Here is a 14,168-nt window from a genome sequence, read left to right on the forward strand (position 1 = left end):
CTCCCCCTCCCTCCCTCCCTCCCTCCCTCCCTCCCTCCTTCTTTCCTTCAATTTTGTGGAAAATGATGGCTAATTCATGATAGTCAGGTTAAAGATTCTGAACAGGGACCAGCATGGTAGCCCAACACCTTTAATCCCAGCACTCAAGAGGCAGAAGCAGGCAGATCTCTGTGAGTTTGAGGCAAGTCTGGTCTACAGACCTAATTCCAAGACAGTCAGAGAAACTCTCTTTCGAAAAACTAAAAATTAATTAATAAATAAATAAATAGGAAAAAGAAAGAAAAGATTCTGAACACATACTTTATGATAATTTGTGACATTTACTAGATTTTACATGGTTACCCTTAATTTATTAAATTGTATTACTAAAGGTTTGAGAGAAAATTTAGTCACAACTAGAGAGAGGTCTGGCTGAGAAGTCAGCTCTGCAGGGATAGTGTTTCACAAAGTACCTAGTCTCCTCCTCTTCCCTCCCCTCTCTGTCTGTCTCTGTCTCTCTCTTCTTTCCTTCCTTCTTCCTTCCTTCCTTCTTTCCTTCCTTCCTTCTTTCCTTCCTTCCTTTCTCTCTCTCTTTCTTTCTCCCTTTCAACAGGGTCTCACATGGCCCAGGATGCTGACCTTGAACTCCCCTGGTACCTGTGGGTGACCTTGAACCGATATCATCCAGTCTTCATCTCCCAAGTACTTTGATTGCACGCATGCGCCACCCCACCTGGCTTCACGTGGCGTTAGCATTATGCATGCTAACCAAGGATTTTAGCAGCCAAGCCTTGGGCTTCCTTATTTGTCTTATTTGAGACAAGTGCTCGCTATGTAGTCCGGGCTAGCCTGTGGCCCTCCATCTTCTTCCTTTAGCCTCCCGAAGCTTATAGGAATGCAGTGTAGTGCCTGACTCCACAAGTCTTTCTCAGCTATTTGGTGAACACAAGGACAGCTTGTCTGTTCTCTAAGTTTCATGGGACAAACACTCTCTGAATCTTTGGTATTAAATATCAACAAGAAGAGAATCCTTGGAAATACAGAACTTTGCCCATTGGGTAATTATGTAGGAATGGCATAGGAAATAAAATTTCCTTTTCTTTGCAGGAAGCTCAGCAGTAATACTATCAGAAGGGAAGGGAAAAGGAAATTGTTGTGTGTCTTGTCCCATGAGGGCACCGAGAGTGGCACAGAGTGCTTTCCACACACTGGGCATTCATTCTAAGTTCTTTACGGATACTCACACAACTGATTTCTGCACTTACGGTCACTGGAGGGATGTTCCAGGTCCAAATGATGGCAGGGCAGGTGTTTACAAAGCGTGGACACGCTGGGTCAAGGGAGATTCGTATTCAGGCATTGTAACGGTGAAAGATTTCCTCGTGCTACTTAGAATGGTAAACGGTTGTACTCTGAATTGTTTAGTGCCTATGATCTTTTCGGACTTTGACTGCGGCCAGCTAAACAAAAGGAAAGTAAAAGCGAAAAGAACAGCTGCCTCTCCACTCATCTGTCATCCCTGGAGCTTTGCACCCGCTGGACACCTCCAGTCCTCTCCTCCTCCGAAACTGGCCATCCTCTCATCTCCAAATGCTTGCCGAACTACGCTGGCCTCTCTGTCATTCATTCTCCACCTGCCTTTTGAGGGACGGTTTCCTCGAGCTGATCTGACTGATAACGCTGGTAAGAGATGGAGCTTAAAGCCTTCCCTTGCTCTCTGGCCTGTACAGTTACAATAAACCCAACCTGACCTCCCTTCCTTTGGTCTTTCCCCATTGTCCTTCTCTACCTCATCTCACGCTCACGTAGTTCTCCCCTCTGCTCTGCCTCAGTTCCAGGGCCTTCTTTTGATTTTCTCGAACCTTCCAACTCAAAGCACTTCTGTTCTGGCCACTTGTCAGGTGTTGTCATTGCTGGGGAAGTGAAGAGAACACGGGCTCTGTTAGAGCCCGAGAGGGGCTCTCCCTCTGAGACAGGGTTCTTTTTTCTTTTTTCAACATCACCATCAATTTGATAAGGGAGACTGAGCACAGGACCTCATGAAGAAGACCCAATTCTTTTTATACCAAATTATTCAAGGGAGGGAACAAAACCTGTCAGAAGCCCTCTACTTTGCTACAGGCTGTAGGAGTCACCCATCCCAGGCAACTGCACATCTTCTGCCTCAGGCAGAGAAGAGGTTTCAGAATCCTGCTAGGGCAGCCCAGGCCTTGTCTGGAGTCTCCAAGTCTACTTTCTGTCTTATAAACTCTGGTAGTGCCTGCCACAGGGACCTGCATTCTTTATCCTGAACTGTAGTCAACACAGAAGGGTGCTTTGTTCCTATCCAGTAGTCATTCCCTGGAGTCCTCGCTGCTGCGTGGTCCTGCTGGTAACAGAATTCGGAATACGATGAAGTTGCAGACCTGGCAGGAGTGTTAGTGGCAAGCGTCTAAGTGCAGTCTGAAATCATGGGCCCTGCTTTCTAGTCGTAAGCAGGTACTGCCACTAACTTAACTTTCGGTGGCCACTCTGCTTCCTCTTTGCTAGTGCCGTTCATCCATTGCTTTTAGAACAAGTGGCCAGAAACCTTGGGGGTGGGGGGCTTCTGATCTATCCAGAACGGAAAGATGACTTTGTAGAAGGGTGGATGGGTAGATGGATGACTAGATCAGTGGGCCGATGCATGGGTGGACAGATGATGGGTGGATGGGACCCCAGGAGGTCGCCTGAAGACTGAAGAGGGACCCCTGAAATTCTTCCCACCACCTGTCTGCTACTCTGTAGCACAGCCTCTGCGAGAACAGTTAAGGAGGGACTGGCGGCTGGGCGGTGGGAGAGGCGAGGTAGAGGGGAGCTGGGGAAGGAGAGCGGAGAGGAGGAGGGCCTTGGAGGCAGAGAGGAGGGGCGGCAGGTTCCCGGGGAGCCTGGCGCTGGCAGCGGCTCTGGCGGTTAGGGGACCGATGTCGCTGCCGCCGCCTCCTCCTCGAGGGCCGGAGCTGCGTCGCCCGGGCTGAGCCGCAGCCGCAGCCGCAAGCCGAACGGCCGCTGGGCGCGCCCGCAACACGGGAGGATGGGCTGCGGCGGGAGCCGAGCCGATGCCATCGAGCCCCGCTACTATGAGAGCTGGACCCGGGAGACCGAGTCCACCTGGCTCACCTACACCGACTCGGACGCGCTGCCCAGCGCCGCAGCCACGGACAGCGGCCCCGAGGCGGGCGGCCTGCACGCGGGTGAGTGAGCCCAGCGCCCGCGAGGCCCGGCTACCTGCAGCGAGCCGAAGCTGCAGGGGAGCCTGGGGTAGCCAGGAACCCTATGGCGTGCCGGTGGGTGGGGTGACAGAGACAGAGAGGGACAGAGTAGGACCTGCCGGCTGACCAGCTGGCAGCCTCAAGCCCAGGAAGCCAGGTCAAGGAGAGCAGCTTCCCAGAGGACTGAGCTAACCCTTTGCGTCCCTGCAACACAACACCTCTGCCTACCAGTGTATATGCATTGGCCCCGGGGGATGAGTGGGTGGGTGGGAGGACAGTCCACTTCACCCACAAACCTCAGCTCACCCCACGTTTCCCACCTGACCCGGTGGTCTTTACCCAGCTTTGGTCTAGCTTCCTCTCTGGCCATCTGTGTACTCAATCGGGTGATTCTCCATCTCCTGGGTGGGCCACTTGTTCTCACACCTTTGGTGTGTGAACAAGAATCTTGAGCAGTATCGCCTGGGTGGGATCTTGACTCCTCCCCCATCCCTCCTGTTGGGAATGAGCTCCACTGCTGGCCTTCAAAATCCTAAGCTAGCCCAGGATTCAACACATGCCTGCCTATCACCAGCTCTGCCCTGGAGCCCACTTTCCAAGCAGTTACATCCCAGTAAAGGACTTACCTCCTTATCCCAATATGCTCGGAAGCTTTACATGAAGCAAGGCATAGAAGATTTTGACTCTAAATACTCTTGCCTAGGTCAATCCTTGGTCAGCAGTAATCTGACAAGGATTTGCAGAGAACTTTCTGGTTTAGTCACAAGTCAGGATTTGATTTTAAATCAGACACAAAACTATTGCAGATACTGTTGAATTAGATTGACCTTTGACCCTATATGTGTTGGTGGCTTCGGAAGAAAAAAAAAAGAACCTCACCACTTCTTACCCAGACCAATATTTATGTTTTTAAAGTTCTAACTATTGCTTGATCCCATCATGTAGGCATTACATTAATGTCAGGAATAGATATCTCCATCTTTGGTACCAATGTTTGCTTGTTTTATGTTTATTTTGTAAGGACACCAACTATGGCTATATTGTCCAGATTGGCCTTGAACTCCTGGGCTCAAGTATTCTTCCTTTTTCAAGCCCCCCCCCCCCCCAGGAATGGTGAGGCATTAGCCTCCCCTGCTTGCTTGGAAAACTGTGGTAACGCTGAATTTATTTTAAAATTGTTTAACTCCCAGTGAGCATGATGGTTATTTTGTGCTGCTGCTAGGCTGGTATCCTGGTATCCAGCGGGTTCCCGAATAATGTGCTGGTTGACTTGAGTGTCAGAGGAGGATAAGACAGGAGCCTCTGAAGGCTTTGTAAATGTTAGCTGTGACAGCATTTCCAAGAAAGTGTCATACTTCTCTGCGGGGTCCAAGGCCAGGCAGTACTGCAAGGAAATGAGGTGGGAAAGATTCAGCATGAAAAACAACCAATGCTGCTTCGAAGCAGAGTTGTTTTGGTGGCACTTGGGGGTGTATGTGTGCATGTGTGTGTGTGCTCGCCCACGTGTGTGAGTGTATGTGCGTGTGTACATGTGTGTGAGTGTGTATGTATGTGTGTGTGTGAGCATGTGTGCTCATGCATGTGTGCATGTGTGAGTGTGCACACTCGAGTGTGTGTGCATATGTGTGCATCAGGCATGTGTGCATGTTTTACTGTATGGTGTCAGAGTTGTTGCGGATTGGCTGAATAAGCACACACATGTTCCTCAAATCTTCCCCGACACTCACTGATTATTATCACTGTCTCTATATCATGAAGTTGGGTTCCTGCAACAGGTAAGCCAAACTCACTGATGGCACATTTCCAAACTTGGGGACAGCCTTACAAGGTGGGTGGTGATTCAAGAGAGAGGCTCAGTTCTAGTCCAGGGAGAGTGCCTTGGATGGCCAGCACTTCTTAAATTTCTAATTTAAAAATTAGAATTTTAATTAGAAAAATTTAATTTTCTAATTAAATTTAAATTAGAATTAAATTTCTAAGTTTTAGAAATTTTAGCCCATAGAGGGACACTTCTGGAGGTCAGAAGTGAACACATTTTGCATGTGCATAAGGTCTATGCAGGGACTGTTGTCGGATGGGGATGGAAGAGGGGCTTGGTTGCTGTGGCTTTGCAGTCTGAAAATAATAAATAATCATTCTTAGCTTGGATCATCTGAGAAAGTTACACATTTGCTGGCTTTCTGCTGCCCTGGGCCATAGCCAGGATTACCCATTATCTTTTTCCTCCCAGCCCTCCCTGACTCATGTGCCCCCCACCCATGGGGGCTTCTCTGATGGACCTAACCCCATGGCCTGTAGTAGCTGTGCCTTGTAGGGAATGAGAATGTCAGTCTGTGTATAGAACAGTTCTTTTCTCATGGAGACAGTCAAACGGAAGAGCTGAACTCAAGAGAGTGTAGTTTTAAATAACCAAGATGCCTTTGTCCTAGGATCTGGAGCTGGATAAGACCCTGGGAGTCATTGTCCAGGGCAAATGGACTCTCAGATGAATTGTCCCCATTTGGAAATTCCCAGAACCACTTACTCTGGTTCCCTCAGCACTCGAGAATCCCTTCTTCCCAGGGTCCGGGTCCCTCTTGCTTAGTGTCAGATGGCTGCTGCTTTTCTCTTGGCGACCTTAGGCTTAGAAGGACAAACTCCTCTCTGTCTTCTGAGCTCAGGGCAGCTGGGATACTAGGTTGGGCTTTCATGAAGGTTTTCTCCAGAAGGCTGAGTCAACTGTTGAAGGTTTTCCCTGATGAGCGGGCGCTCGGTCTAACCTTGGCCTTCAATTGCTTCAGCTATTCCTACATTCTCTTCTACTCTCTTCCTCGAACTCTGCAGCTGGGCACCCCTCAACCTGAATCAGCTCTCTGAGGTTCTCCCAAGTGTCTTTCTGGTCCTTCAGCTTCTGTTTAAAAAAGCCTTTCCACCAACTTTACCACCTCTAAGGAAACTCTGGCCCAGACTAAAGGTTCCATAGGCTCACAACGTGCCGATTCCACACCCGTCACCTACGGAGAAGCTTCAGTCAAGCACCATTGCCTTAGATGCTTACTTAAGCGGTCTCCCGCCTTCCAGACTGAGGGTGTGTCACATGACGAGTGATCCATCAGTGTTTGATAAGAGTTCTGAATTTTCCCGTGGGTGGTGGGTGGCTTATTTTTACACCAGTTCGACATCCGAGTCTCTTGCCCGCCTCCCATCCCTCTCACTTACAACCAACCCTGAGGCTCTGCTTCTTGGTGTTGGAGGCTGTTTCCAACAGCCTGCAGAACGCAATTAAGACTTTAGATCCCACTGTTAGTAGGTTGGAACTGAAGACTACACAGCTGATATCCCTCATCTGCCTGCATTTCCAAACTCTACTGAAGTAGGAAATGGAATCAGTCTGGCATAGATGGATTCTCATAAAATCGACGTGCTGGATGGAGTTTTTTCTTTTACCTCTACTGTGGGAGAGCGAGAGTCTAAGGTTGCCACACCTGCCTACTTCAGCCGGTCCATACATCAATAGCCACTTAGTCCCCGACTATACTCCATTACCAGTCTTGCTTTAAAATTACAAATGTCTTCCATATTTTTCCCAATCTATTTAGAGAATAAAACACCTCAAAAGTTTCTCAGCCAGTTCTTTATAGTTTTAAATAATTGTGTCAGTACAGTAATTTGGGAAGTTTGGGAAAATGATTTACCCAAATAAGGCAGAAGACAAAGATATTTAGTTATTATCACTAGCTACCATTTACGAATGACTTCTGAATGGTCAGGCACTGCAGTTGACACAATGCAAATCACCTCACTTAACGTGCACAATGAAGATGAGAGAGAAACCATTGCCCCCTGTAGGTCAGGGAAAGAGGCTTACAGTGTCCCGAGCAATGTCTCCATCCCAGAACTGTGGTCCAGCTTTCTTTGACTGACAAACCCCACATTTTAAATTAATTAATTAATTATTAATAGTTTTATTTGTTTACTTTTCAAATGATGCCCCCTTCTCAGTTTCCTGTCTGCAAGCTCCCCATCCCATCCTTCCTCTCCTTTGCCTCTATGAGGGTGCTCCTCCACCCACTCTTACCTCACTCCTCTAGCATCTCCCTATGCTGGGGCATCAAGCCTCCCTTCCCACTGATGTCATATAAAGCCATCCTCTGCTACATATGTGGCTGGAGTCATGGATCCCTCCATGTGTACTCTTTGGTTGGCGTCTTAGTCCCTGGGAGCTCTGAGTAGTCCGGTTAGTTGATATTGTTCTTCTTATTGAGTTGCAATCTCCTTCTGCTTCTCTGGTCCTCCTAGCTCTTCCATTGAGGTTCTAGGGCTCTGTCTGATGGTTGGCTGTGAGTATCTGCATCTGTCTTAGGTGCTAGCGGAACCTCTCAGAGGACAGCCACACCAGGCTCCTCTCAGTAGGTGCTTCTTGCATCAGCAGTAGTGTTGAACCCTACACTCTTCAACACACCCATTAGCCATCAACAGGGCATAGTTTTGGAATTCTTGATTTTGCAGTTACTGGGATGCAAAACCCAGATTAAACTCTTGATAATACAATCTGACACCAGGCAACACCAGTTGTGTGTCTTCTCCTTTGGGAAGGAAGCTTCTTCTACCTCTGCAGAGTACCTTCCTCTGAGATTTCCTACTTCCTGTGACTTCCACCTGTGTGAGGTCCAGCCTGTGGCATCAGGCATTGCATAAACAGTTCTCTCAATTCCAGAGTTGCTGTTGGTTTCCTGTTATCCATCATGCAACACTGTAACCATCTTCTTTCCTCATGTAGGCTTCACTAGTTCTTTAAACACACTACTTATTCACTTTGTCCACGGCCTTCCTTGATATGAGGCACCTTGGGTTAGAGCTGGGCTCTTGACATTTGTCTATGTGCGTGTGTAGGAAAGTACAAGGGACGTTCTGAAGTGGTCCTATGAGTGCTTGTCCGGCAGAGGTAAAATCAGGGGGAGGGCTTGCTTGTCCGAATATTTCCTTGGTGACTCACATTAAGTTCACGGTTAGTTGAAACCCTTAGATCTTTCTTTCTAAGTATCCTGTTGTAGCAGGAGGATTGTGCTCTCTGCCTTAGACCCAAAGCTTGAGACAGTAATTGGTATATAGATGGCAGTCAATAAATAGTGAATGATGACTTGTCCTGAATCCTGTGAATCCTGCATTAACACAAGTGTGCTTTGTAACCCCCAGTTCCAGTGTTTTCATTTATTGTTGTAAACATTCATCTTAGTGGTTTCCAATTACTGCTTAAGTTTCACGTTCATTCACCTTGACAACGCTATGGAGAGAACATCCGAGGTCTTTGTTTCCCTCTGGTTATAGACCAAAGATGGAAGATGTCTGTTTGTTTTTTGGTTTGTGCAGTAGACACTTAGCACAGAGATGAGTAAGCTGCGTTTCTTTGTTTCAAGAGGTGTATGATAAATGAGAGACAGACACAGAAACACCAACCAGGTCAGCGTGGTCCATACTGCGTGAAGAATTCAAGGGCTGAGTAGGTCATTCTGCCCAGGGAATGACTGTGTACAGAGATTGTAGAAGAACCGAGGAATGTGAGGAAGCCAGTGTTCCCAAGGCCCCTTCCAAGCAGGTGAGGTGGAGGAAGGTAGCCTGGCTTCCCCGAGAGGTGTCCTGAGAAGGACAGTCCTGGCGAGAACCTCCAACCTGGGTCTTCCTGTGAACAAAACCTCCCACCCCTGTGGAAGCCAGCCCCTTCTAGACCCGTTACCTTTGGTGTTCCTGTCTTAATGATTGACTCACATCTTCCATTTTCATGGGTGATGGTTAGGCTAGGTAAGGAATGGCTGGCTGAGTCAAACCCCAGGGGAGCCCTCTTCAATGAATAACCTAAGAAGTTTATGTGTCCTCCTTTCCTGTAGACCCCAGAGAAAGTTATCACTTTTCATCAGTTCCGAGACGCATCCTTTTAGGTTCTTGCCCACTCATTTGTTGTGCGGTAAGGAAACACTCCTTTTTTTTTCTTCCCTGATCATTGTTGTGTATGTGAGAGCATGCACGGCGTGTGGCCTGCATGCCACAGTACCTTGTGGATGTCAGAGGACAACTTTACATAGTCCTCTCCTTCCCCTTCCCCTTCCCATGAGTTCCCAGGATTGATCTCAGGCTTGCATAGCGAACACAGCCCTTACTACTAAACCATCTCTCCAGTGCAAAACTTTGAGTTATAAGGGAATTTGTCATTTTGTAAACGTTACTACAAGAAATGGGAGATTATAAACCCAAACAGTTTTTATATTTCTAAGAAGTTCCACGTTTTCATGGTCCTTCTTGCTCTGACAGTCCAGTGTCAGCATGGGCTATATGGCATCACTCAGCCTTCTGAGGGACTAAGAGCCTATAGATTTCTCAATAAGCAGAAAGCAGGGACCATGCCTAGATAATAAAGATGGTGAACTTTCAAGATGGCTGACTTTTTTCTCACCCTCTTGAGACAAGAGGTAGCTTAAAACAAAGGCATGGTGAGTCTTTTCTCCCACTGTGGGTTGCCATGTAGTAGGCTACACAGTTATGCCATATTATGAAAGTATTCCTAAAAATACTTTAGGTGCTAAAATTATCTTGAATAAAATCAGTCTCTCAATCAGCCATAAATTGCTATACACTGTGACCCTGAGCTAAGGTTAACTGCTATCTCTCTGCTTCTGTAAATAGCGCTTGCTTGCTGTAGATGTCCAGCACTGCCTGTTTGTATATATCACAATTGCAGTTTTTGCCCTTGAGGATGCCAAGAAGTGCATGCTGACAGGAGCCTGATATAGCTGTCTCCTGAGAGGCTCTGGCAAATACAGAGGCAGATGCTTGCATCCAACCATTGGATTGAGAATGGGGGTCCCCAACGGAGGAATTAGAGAAAGGACTGAAGTAGCTGAAGGGATTTGCAATCCCATAGGAAGAACGACAGTATCAACCAACCAGAGCTCCCAGAGCTCCCAGGGACTAAACCACCAACCAAAGAGTATACATGGAGGAACCCATGACTCCAGCTGCAAAAGTAGCAGAGGATGGGCCTTGTCAAGCATCAATGGGAGGAGAGATCCTTGGTCCTGTGAAGTCTCCATGCCTCCTGTGTAAGGGAATGTCAGGGTGGTGAGGTGGGAGTGGGTGGGGGAGCACCCTCATAGAAACAGGAAGAGGGGATGGGATTTGGGGTTTCTGGAGGGAAAACCGGAAAAGGGGATAGCATTTGAAATGTAAATAAAGAAAATATCCAATAAAAGGAAAAAAAAACTAGAGGTTGAGGCTGCTTCCCATTATTAACTGCTTGGGACGGTCCTGTCAGTAATTAATAAGGACTCCATTTGATTTATTTAGGCCTCAAGAGTTTTTCTCTTCAGGTACCCCAAACACCACTGCGTGTGGACCTGTCTAATAAGTTCAAGACCAGACCAGAACATGTGTACCCCAAACTTGTATACCTTATCAGACTCCCTGTTTTTGTTCACATTGATCAATCTTAAATTGGGGAAGGAAGACCCCCTCAAGGACCTTTAAAAACCCAGCCCTCAGGAGACAGGTCTCAGCTTTCTGAGCCCACCTTCTGCAAAGCAAGGGGTTGTTGTGTGCCTTGCTGCTTTGTCTTTCTTCATCCCGATAAAAGCTGTTCCTTATGGGCTAATTCTGTTTGCTGTGTCTGAGGTGTCCCTCGGTGCCATGTGCCTTTTAATTCTTCAGAACTAATCAGGGCCCCTAGACAGCACCAGTTAGACACTCAATAAAATGATTGTGACTTAACTAGCTGTTCATTTGAGGTGACTCCATTGTTAGGTGCGACAGCATTCCAGGTGCGCCTCCTGCCTTTGTAGGTCCTGGTGCAGATAGGCTAGTTCCCCATGCTTGGACACCTTCAAGATTGTCTTTCAGGATGTGTCCGTGCATCCCTTTGGAAACTTGGTTGTCTGAACCAGTTGTTCTTGGCTGACTCTGCCCGGTGCCTTTCTGTGTCCAGTCCAGAGCATCTAGCTACCCACAGCAGACATTTTGGTTTCAATGCAAATCCCATCTCCCTAAGCGCCCACAGAGCTTCTCTAAAAGGCCATTTTGACTGCCATCTATAGTGCAGACTCCAGGGATACTCTGCACCTGTAGCTCAAATCGGAATCATTTGGAGAAATGCCTCACCCCTTGTGATTCATACGTTGGAATCCTAACCTCAGTACACAGGTATCTTGTACAAGATCTTAACAGAGGTAATCAAGTTAAAATGAAGTCATGAGGGTGTGGTCTCATCCAGGGTGACTGATGTCCTTATAGAAAGGAGAAATTTGGAGATAAGCACATGTGTGAGGCTGGAAGCAGAGGTGGGTGACACTTCTTCAAGACAAGGTGTTAGATCGCTCTGAGTACCATGGGATGGAGCAGAAAAGCAGGTCTTAGTTAGGGTCTTATTGCTGTGAACAGACACCACGGCCAATGTAAGTTTTATAAAGGACATTTAATTGGGGCTGGCTTACAGGTTTAGAGGTTCAGTCCATTATCATCAAGGCAGGAGCATGACAGCATCCAGGCAGGCATGGTGCAGGAGGAGCTGAGTTCTACATCTTCACCCGAAGGAAGTCAGGAACAGACTCAGCATCCTCAGGCAGCTAGGAGGAGAGTCTCCTAGCCCACCCCACAGTGACACACTTCCCCCAACAAGGCCACACCTTCTAATAGTGCCACTCCCTGGGCCAAGCATATGTAAATCATCACACTAGGGATGTATTTATCAGTTGTTGAGAGCAAGCAGGGCGGGGTGGGGCAGGACGGGGCACAGGGTAGCTCTTCCATTACCAGGCTGTAACTGCAGCTACATCATTTCTGGTCTCAAAAGGTGCCTGCACTCACGTGCACACGTACGCACACACTCACAATTTAAACTGTATGTAAGTGTTAGGAGTTAGTCTATTTGACAGGAAGAAGATCAAGGGACGAGTGAAAGGACTTTTCTTCCTTCTTTGAATATTTTTCTTTCAGTAGGAAAGAATGTGCAGGGTAAATATGCCTTGTGATAAATACATCCCATGTATGTAACCTCTCCATGCTCTGCAGAAGGAGCCATGCTGTCTCACATTTTTCCTCAGCTGTTTTCTGGGAGCTACAGTCTATGATATGGAAGCATGGTCGCCTCTGTCTTAGTCAGGGTTTCTATTGCTGTGATTAAACACTGACCAAAACAACTTCAGGAGGAAAGGGTTTATTCAGCTTACACTTCCACAGTACTGTTCATCACTGAAGGAAGTCAGGACAGGAGCTCAAACAGGGCAGAAAGCAGGAGGCAGCAGCTGATGCAGAGGCCGTGGAGGGGTGCTGCTTACTGGCTTGCTCACACTGCTTTCTTATAGAACCCAAGTGTGTCACTCTTTTCAGACACCCCAGAAGAGGACATCGGATCTCATTACGGATGGTTGTGAGCCACCATGTGGTTTCTGGGAATTGAACTCAGGACCTCTGGGAGAGCAGTCAGTGTTCTTAACCGCTGAGCCATCTCTCCAGCCCGTGGATGCAGTTTTTAAATTGAGGTTCTCTCCTTTTAGACTTCAGCTTGTCACGTTGACATTAGACTAGCCAGCACACAGCACAGGTCTGTGTAGTTGGAGGCATCAGCTCCATGTCTGAATCTCAGATGCCCATGGAGTCAGGCAGGCCGGACAGTCTCTGTCCATCTCTTCCAGGAGCTGGGTCTCTGGGTCGTTCAGGGCAGGGGTGGATGCCATGCCGGGTCATGCGACTTCTGTGTAAGGAAACTAAGCAGGAAGCCCCATCTGCTTTACAAATGGTGCAGATTCCCACAGACTCTGGGTTGCGTTAGCTTTTCTTCGTGGTGATGCTGTGAGTCCCGGATTCTCTCATGTCTGCTTTGGCATTTTAGTGGTCGGTTAGCTAAGCTGAGCCAGTGCTGTTAGCCAGATGCCTTTGGCTGGCATCCAACCAAGACCCTAGCCATCTTCTCCAAACCACTGCCCCGTGCTTTGACATAACCACATTTCTGGGACCACACAGACAGACGGACAAGGTGTTTCTCTTTCAGTATCCTGTACCTTCTCCCTGTGCTACCATGGCAGCATGGCCTGTGTACTGTGACCCCAAGTCCCCAAACCTCTCCTCCTCCACCCAGCATCTTTCTTACTGCTTTGCTCGAAGACAGCAAAGTTATATAGTTAAGGAATCTGAATTTAATTGCAGGTAATAGTTGTGTGACCTTGAGCCACATGCAAGGTCTCAGCTATTCTGGGCTTCAGGTCTTCTCCGGTGGGATGGAAATCTCTGAGGAATTAACCAGTCACAGGGATATTCAGAGTCTCAGTTCTGGCTGCATAGCCTATCATCCAGGACTTCTTTGTTTCCTCTTCTTGGCCTTGTTTGGGTTTATCATGCCTGGGTTTATCACTCTGCTCCTAGGCTTCCTATACACCTATGTCTGAACTGCTGGGCATTGCTGGAGAGGTGACTCCTGCAGTCCGTGCTCCAAACCTGGGGCGCATCTCACCACCTCCCAATAAGTCTATTAGTTCCCTATTAGGAGCATCCCTGTCTTACAGCTTCAGTGTTAGGTGCCCTTTTCTCTGAATACCAAAAGAAGTCAAATACCTGCTGGGAATCCTCTGCTACTGCCTCCTGTCACCTATGTAAGAGAGACACTGTTATGGTCTGTTTTCAGTATGAGGCACGTTTAGATCTTGCCAGTGATTCAGATAAGCACGATGCATGAGGCCCCCGCTTTCCCTGGTGCCTGCTTGCCTGGGGACATTTTATTTTATATTGAAAAGTTACAGACAGGACAACAGGCAGTGGTGGCGCACGCCTTAGCACTTTGGAGGCAGAGACGGGCGGATCTCTAAATTCAAGGCTGGCTTGGTTTACAGATGGAGTTCCAGGACAGCCAGGGCTACACAGAGAAACCTTGTCTTGAGAAGGAAAGAGAGTTATAGACAGTTTTCCTGTGTCAGGAAGGGGGAGGATCTCAAGCCCCCAGAG

At 47.8% G+C, this 14,168-nt stretch overlaps 1 protein-coding gene across 1 annotated transcript in view; it reads left to right on the top strand.

Moving 5' to 3' along the window:
* Window positions 1-2,736: 2,736 nt before the first annotated feature.
* Window positions 2,737-14,168, top strand: part of Baalc (BAALC binder of MAP3K1 and KLF4) — a 73,498-nt gene continuing 62,066 nt past the window's right edge. The window contains 1 exon segment of the mRNA NM_144762.3: window positions 2,737-3,191. Coding sequence (NP_658907.1) covers window positions 3,032-3,191 — 160 coding nt within the window. The 5' untranslated portion in view covers window positions 2,737-3,031.

This window comes from Rattus norvegicus, chromosome 7, assembly GCF_021556685.1.
Source record: "Rattus norvegicus strain SHRSP/BbbUtx chromosome 7, alternate assembly SHRSP_T2T, whole genome shotgun sequence".
NCBI classification, from domain to species: Eukaryota; Metazoa; Chordata; class Mammalia; order Rodentia; family Muridae; genus Rattus; species Rattus norvegicus.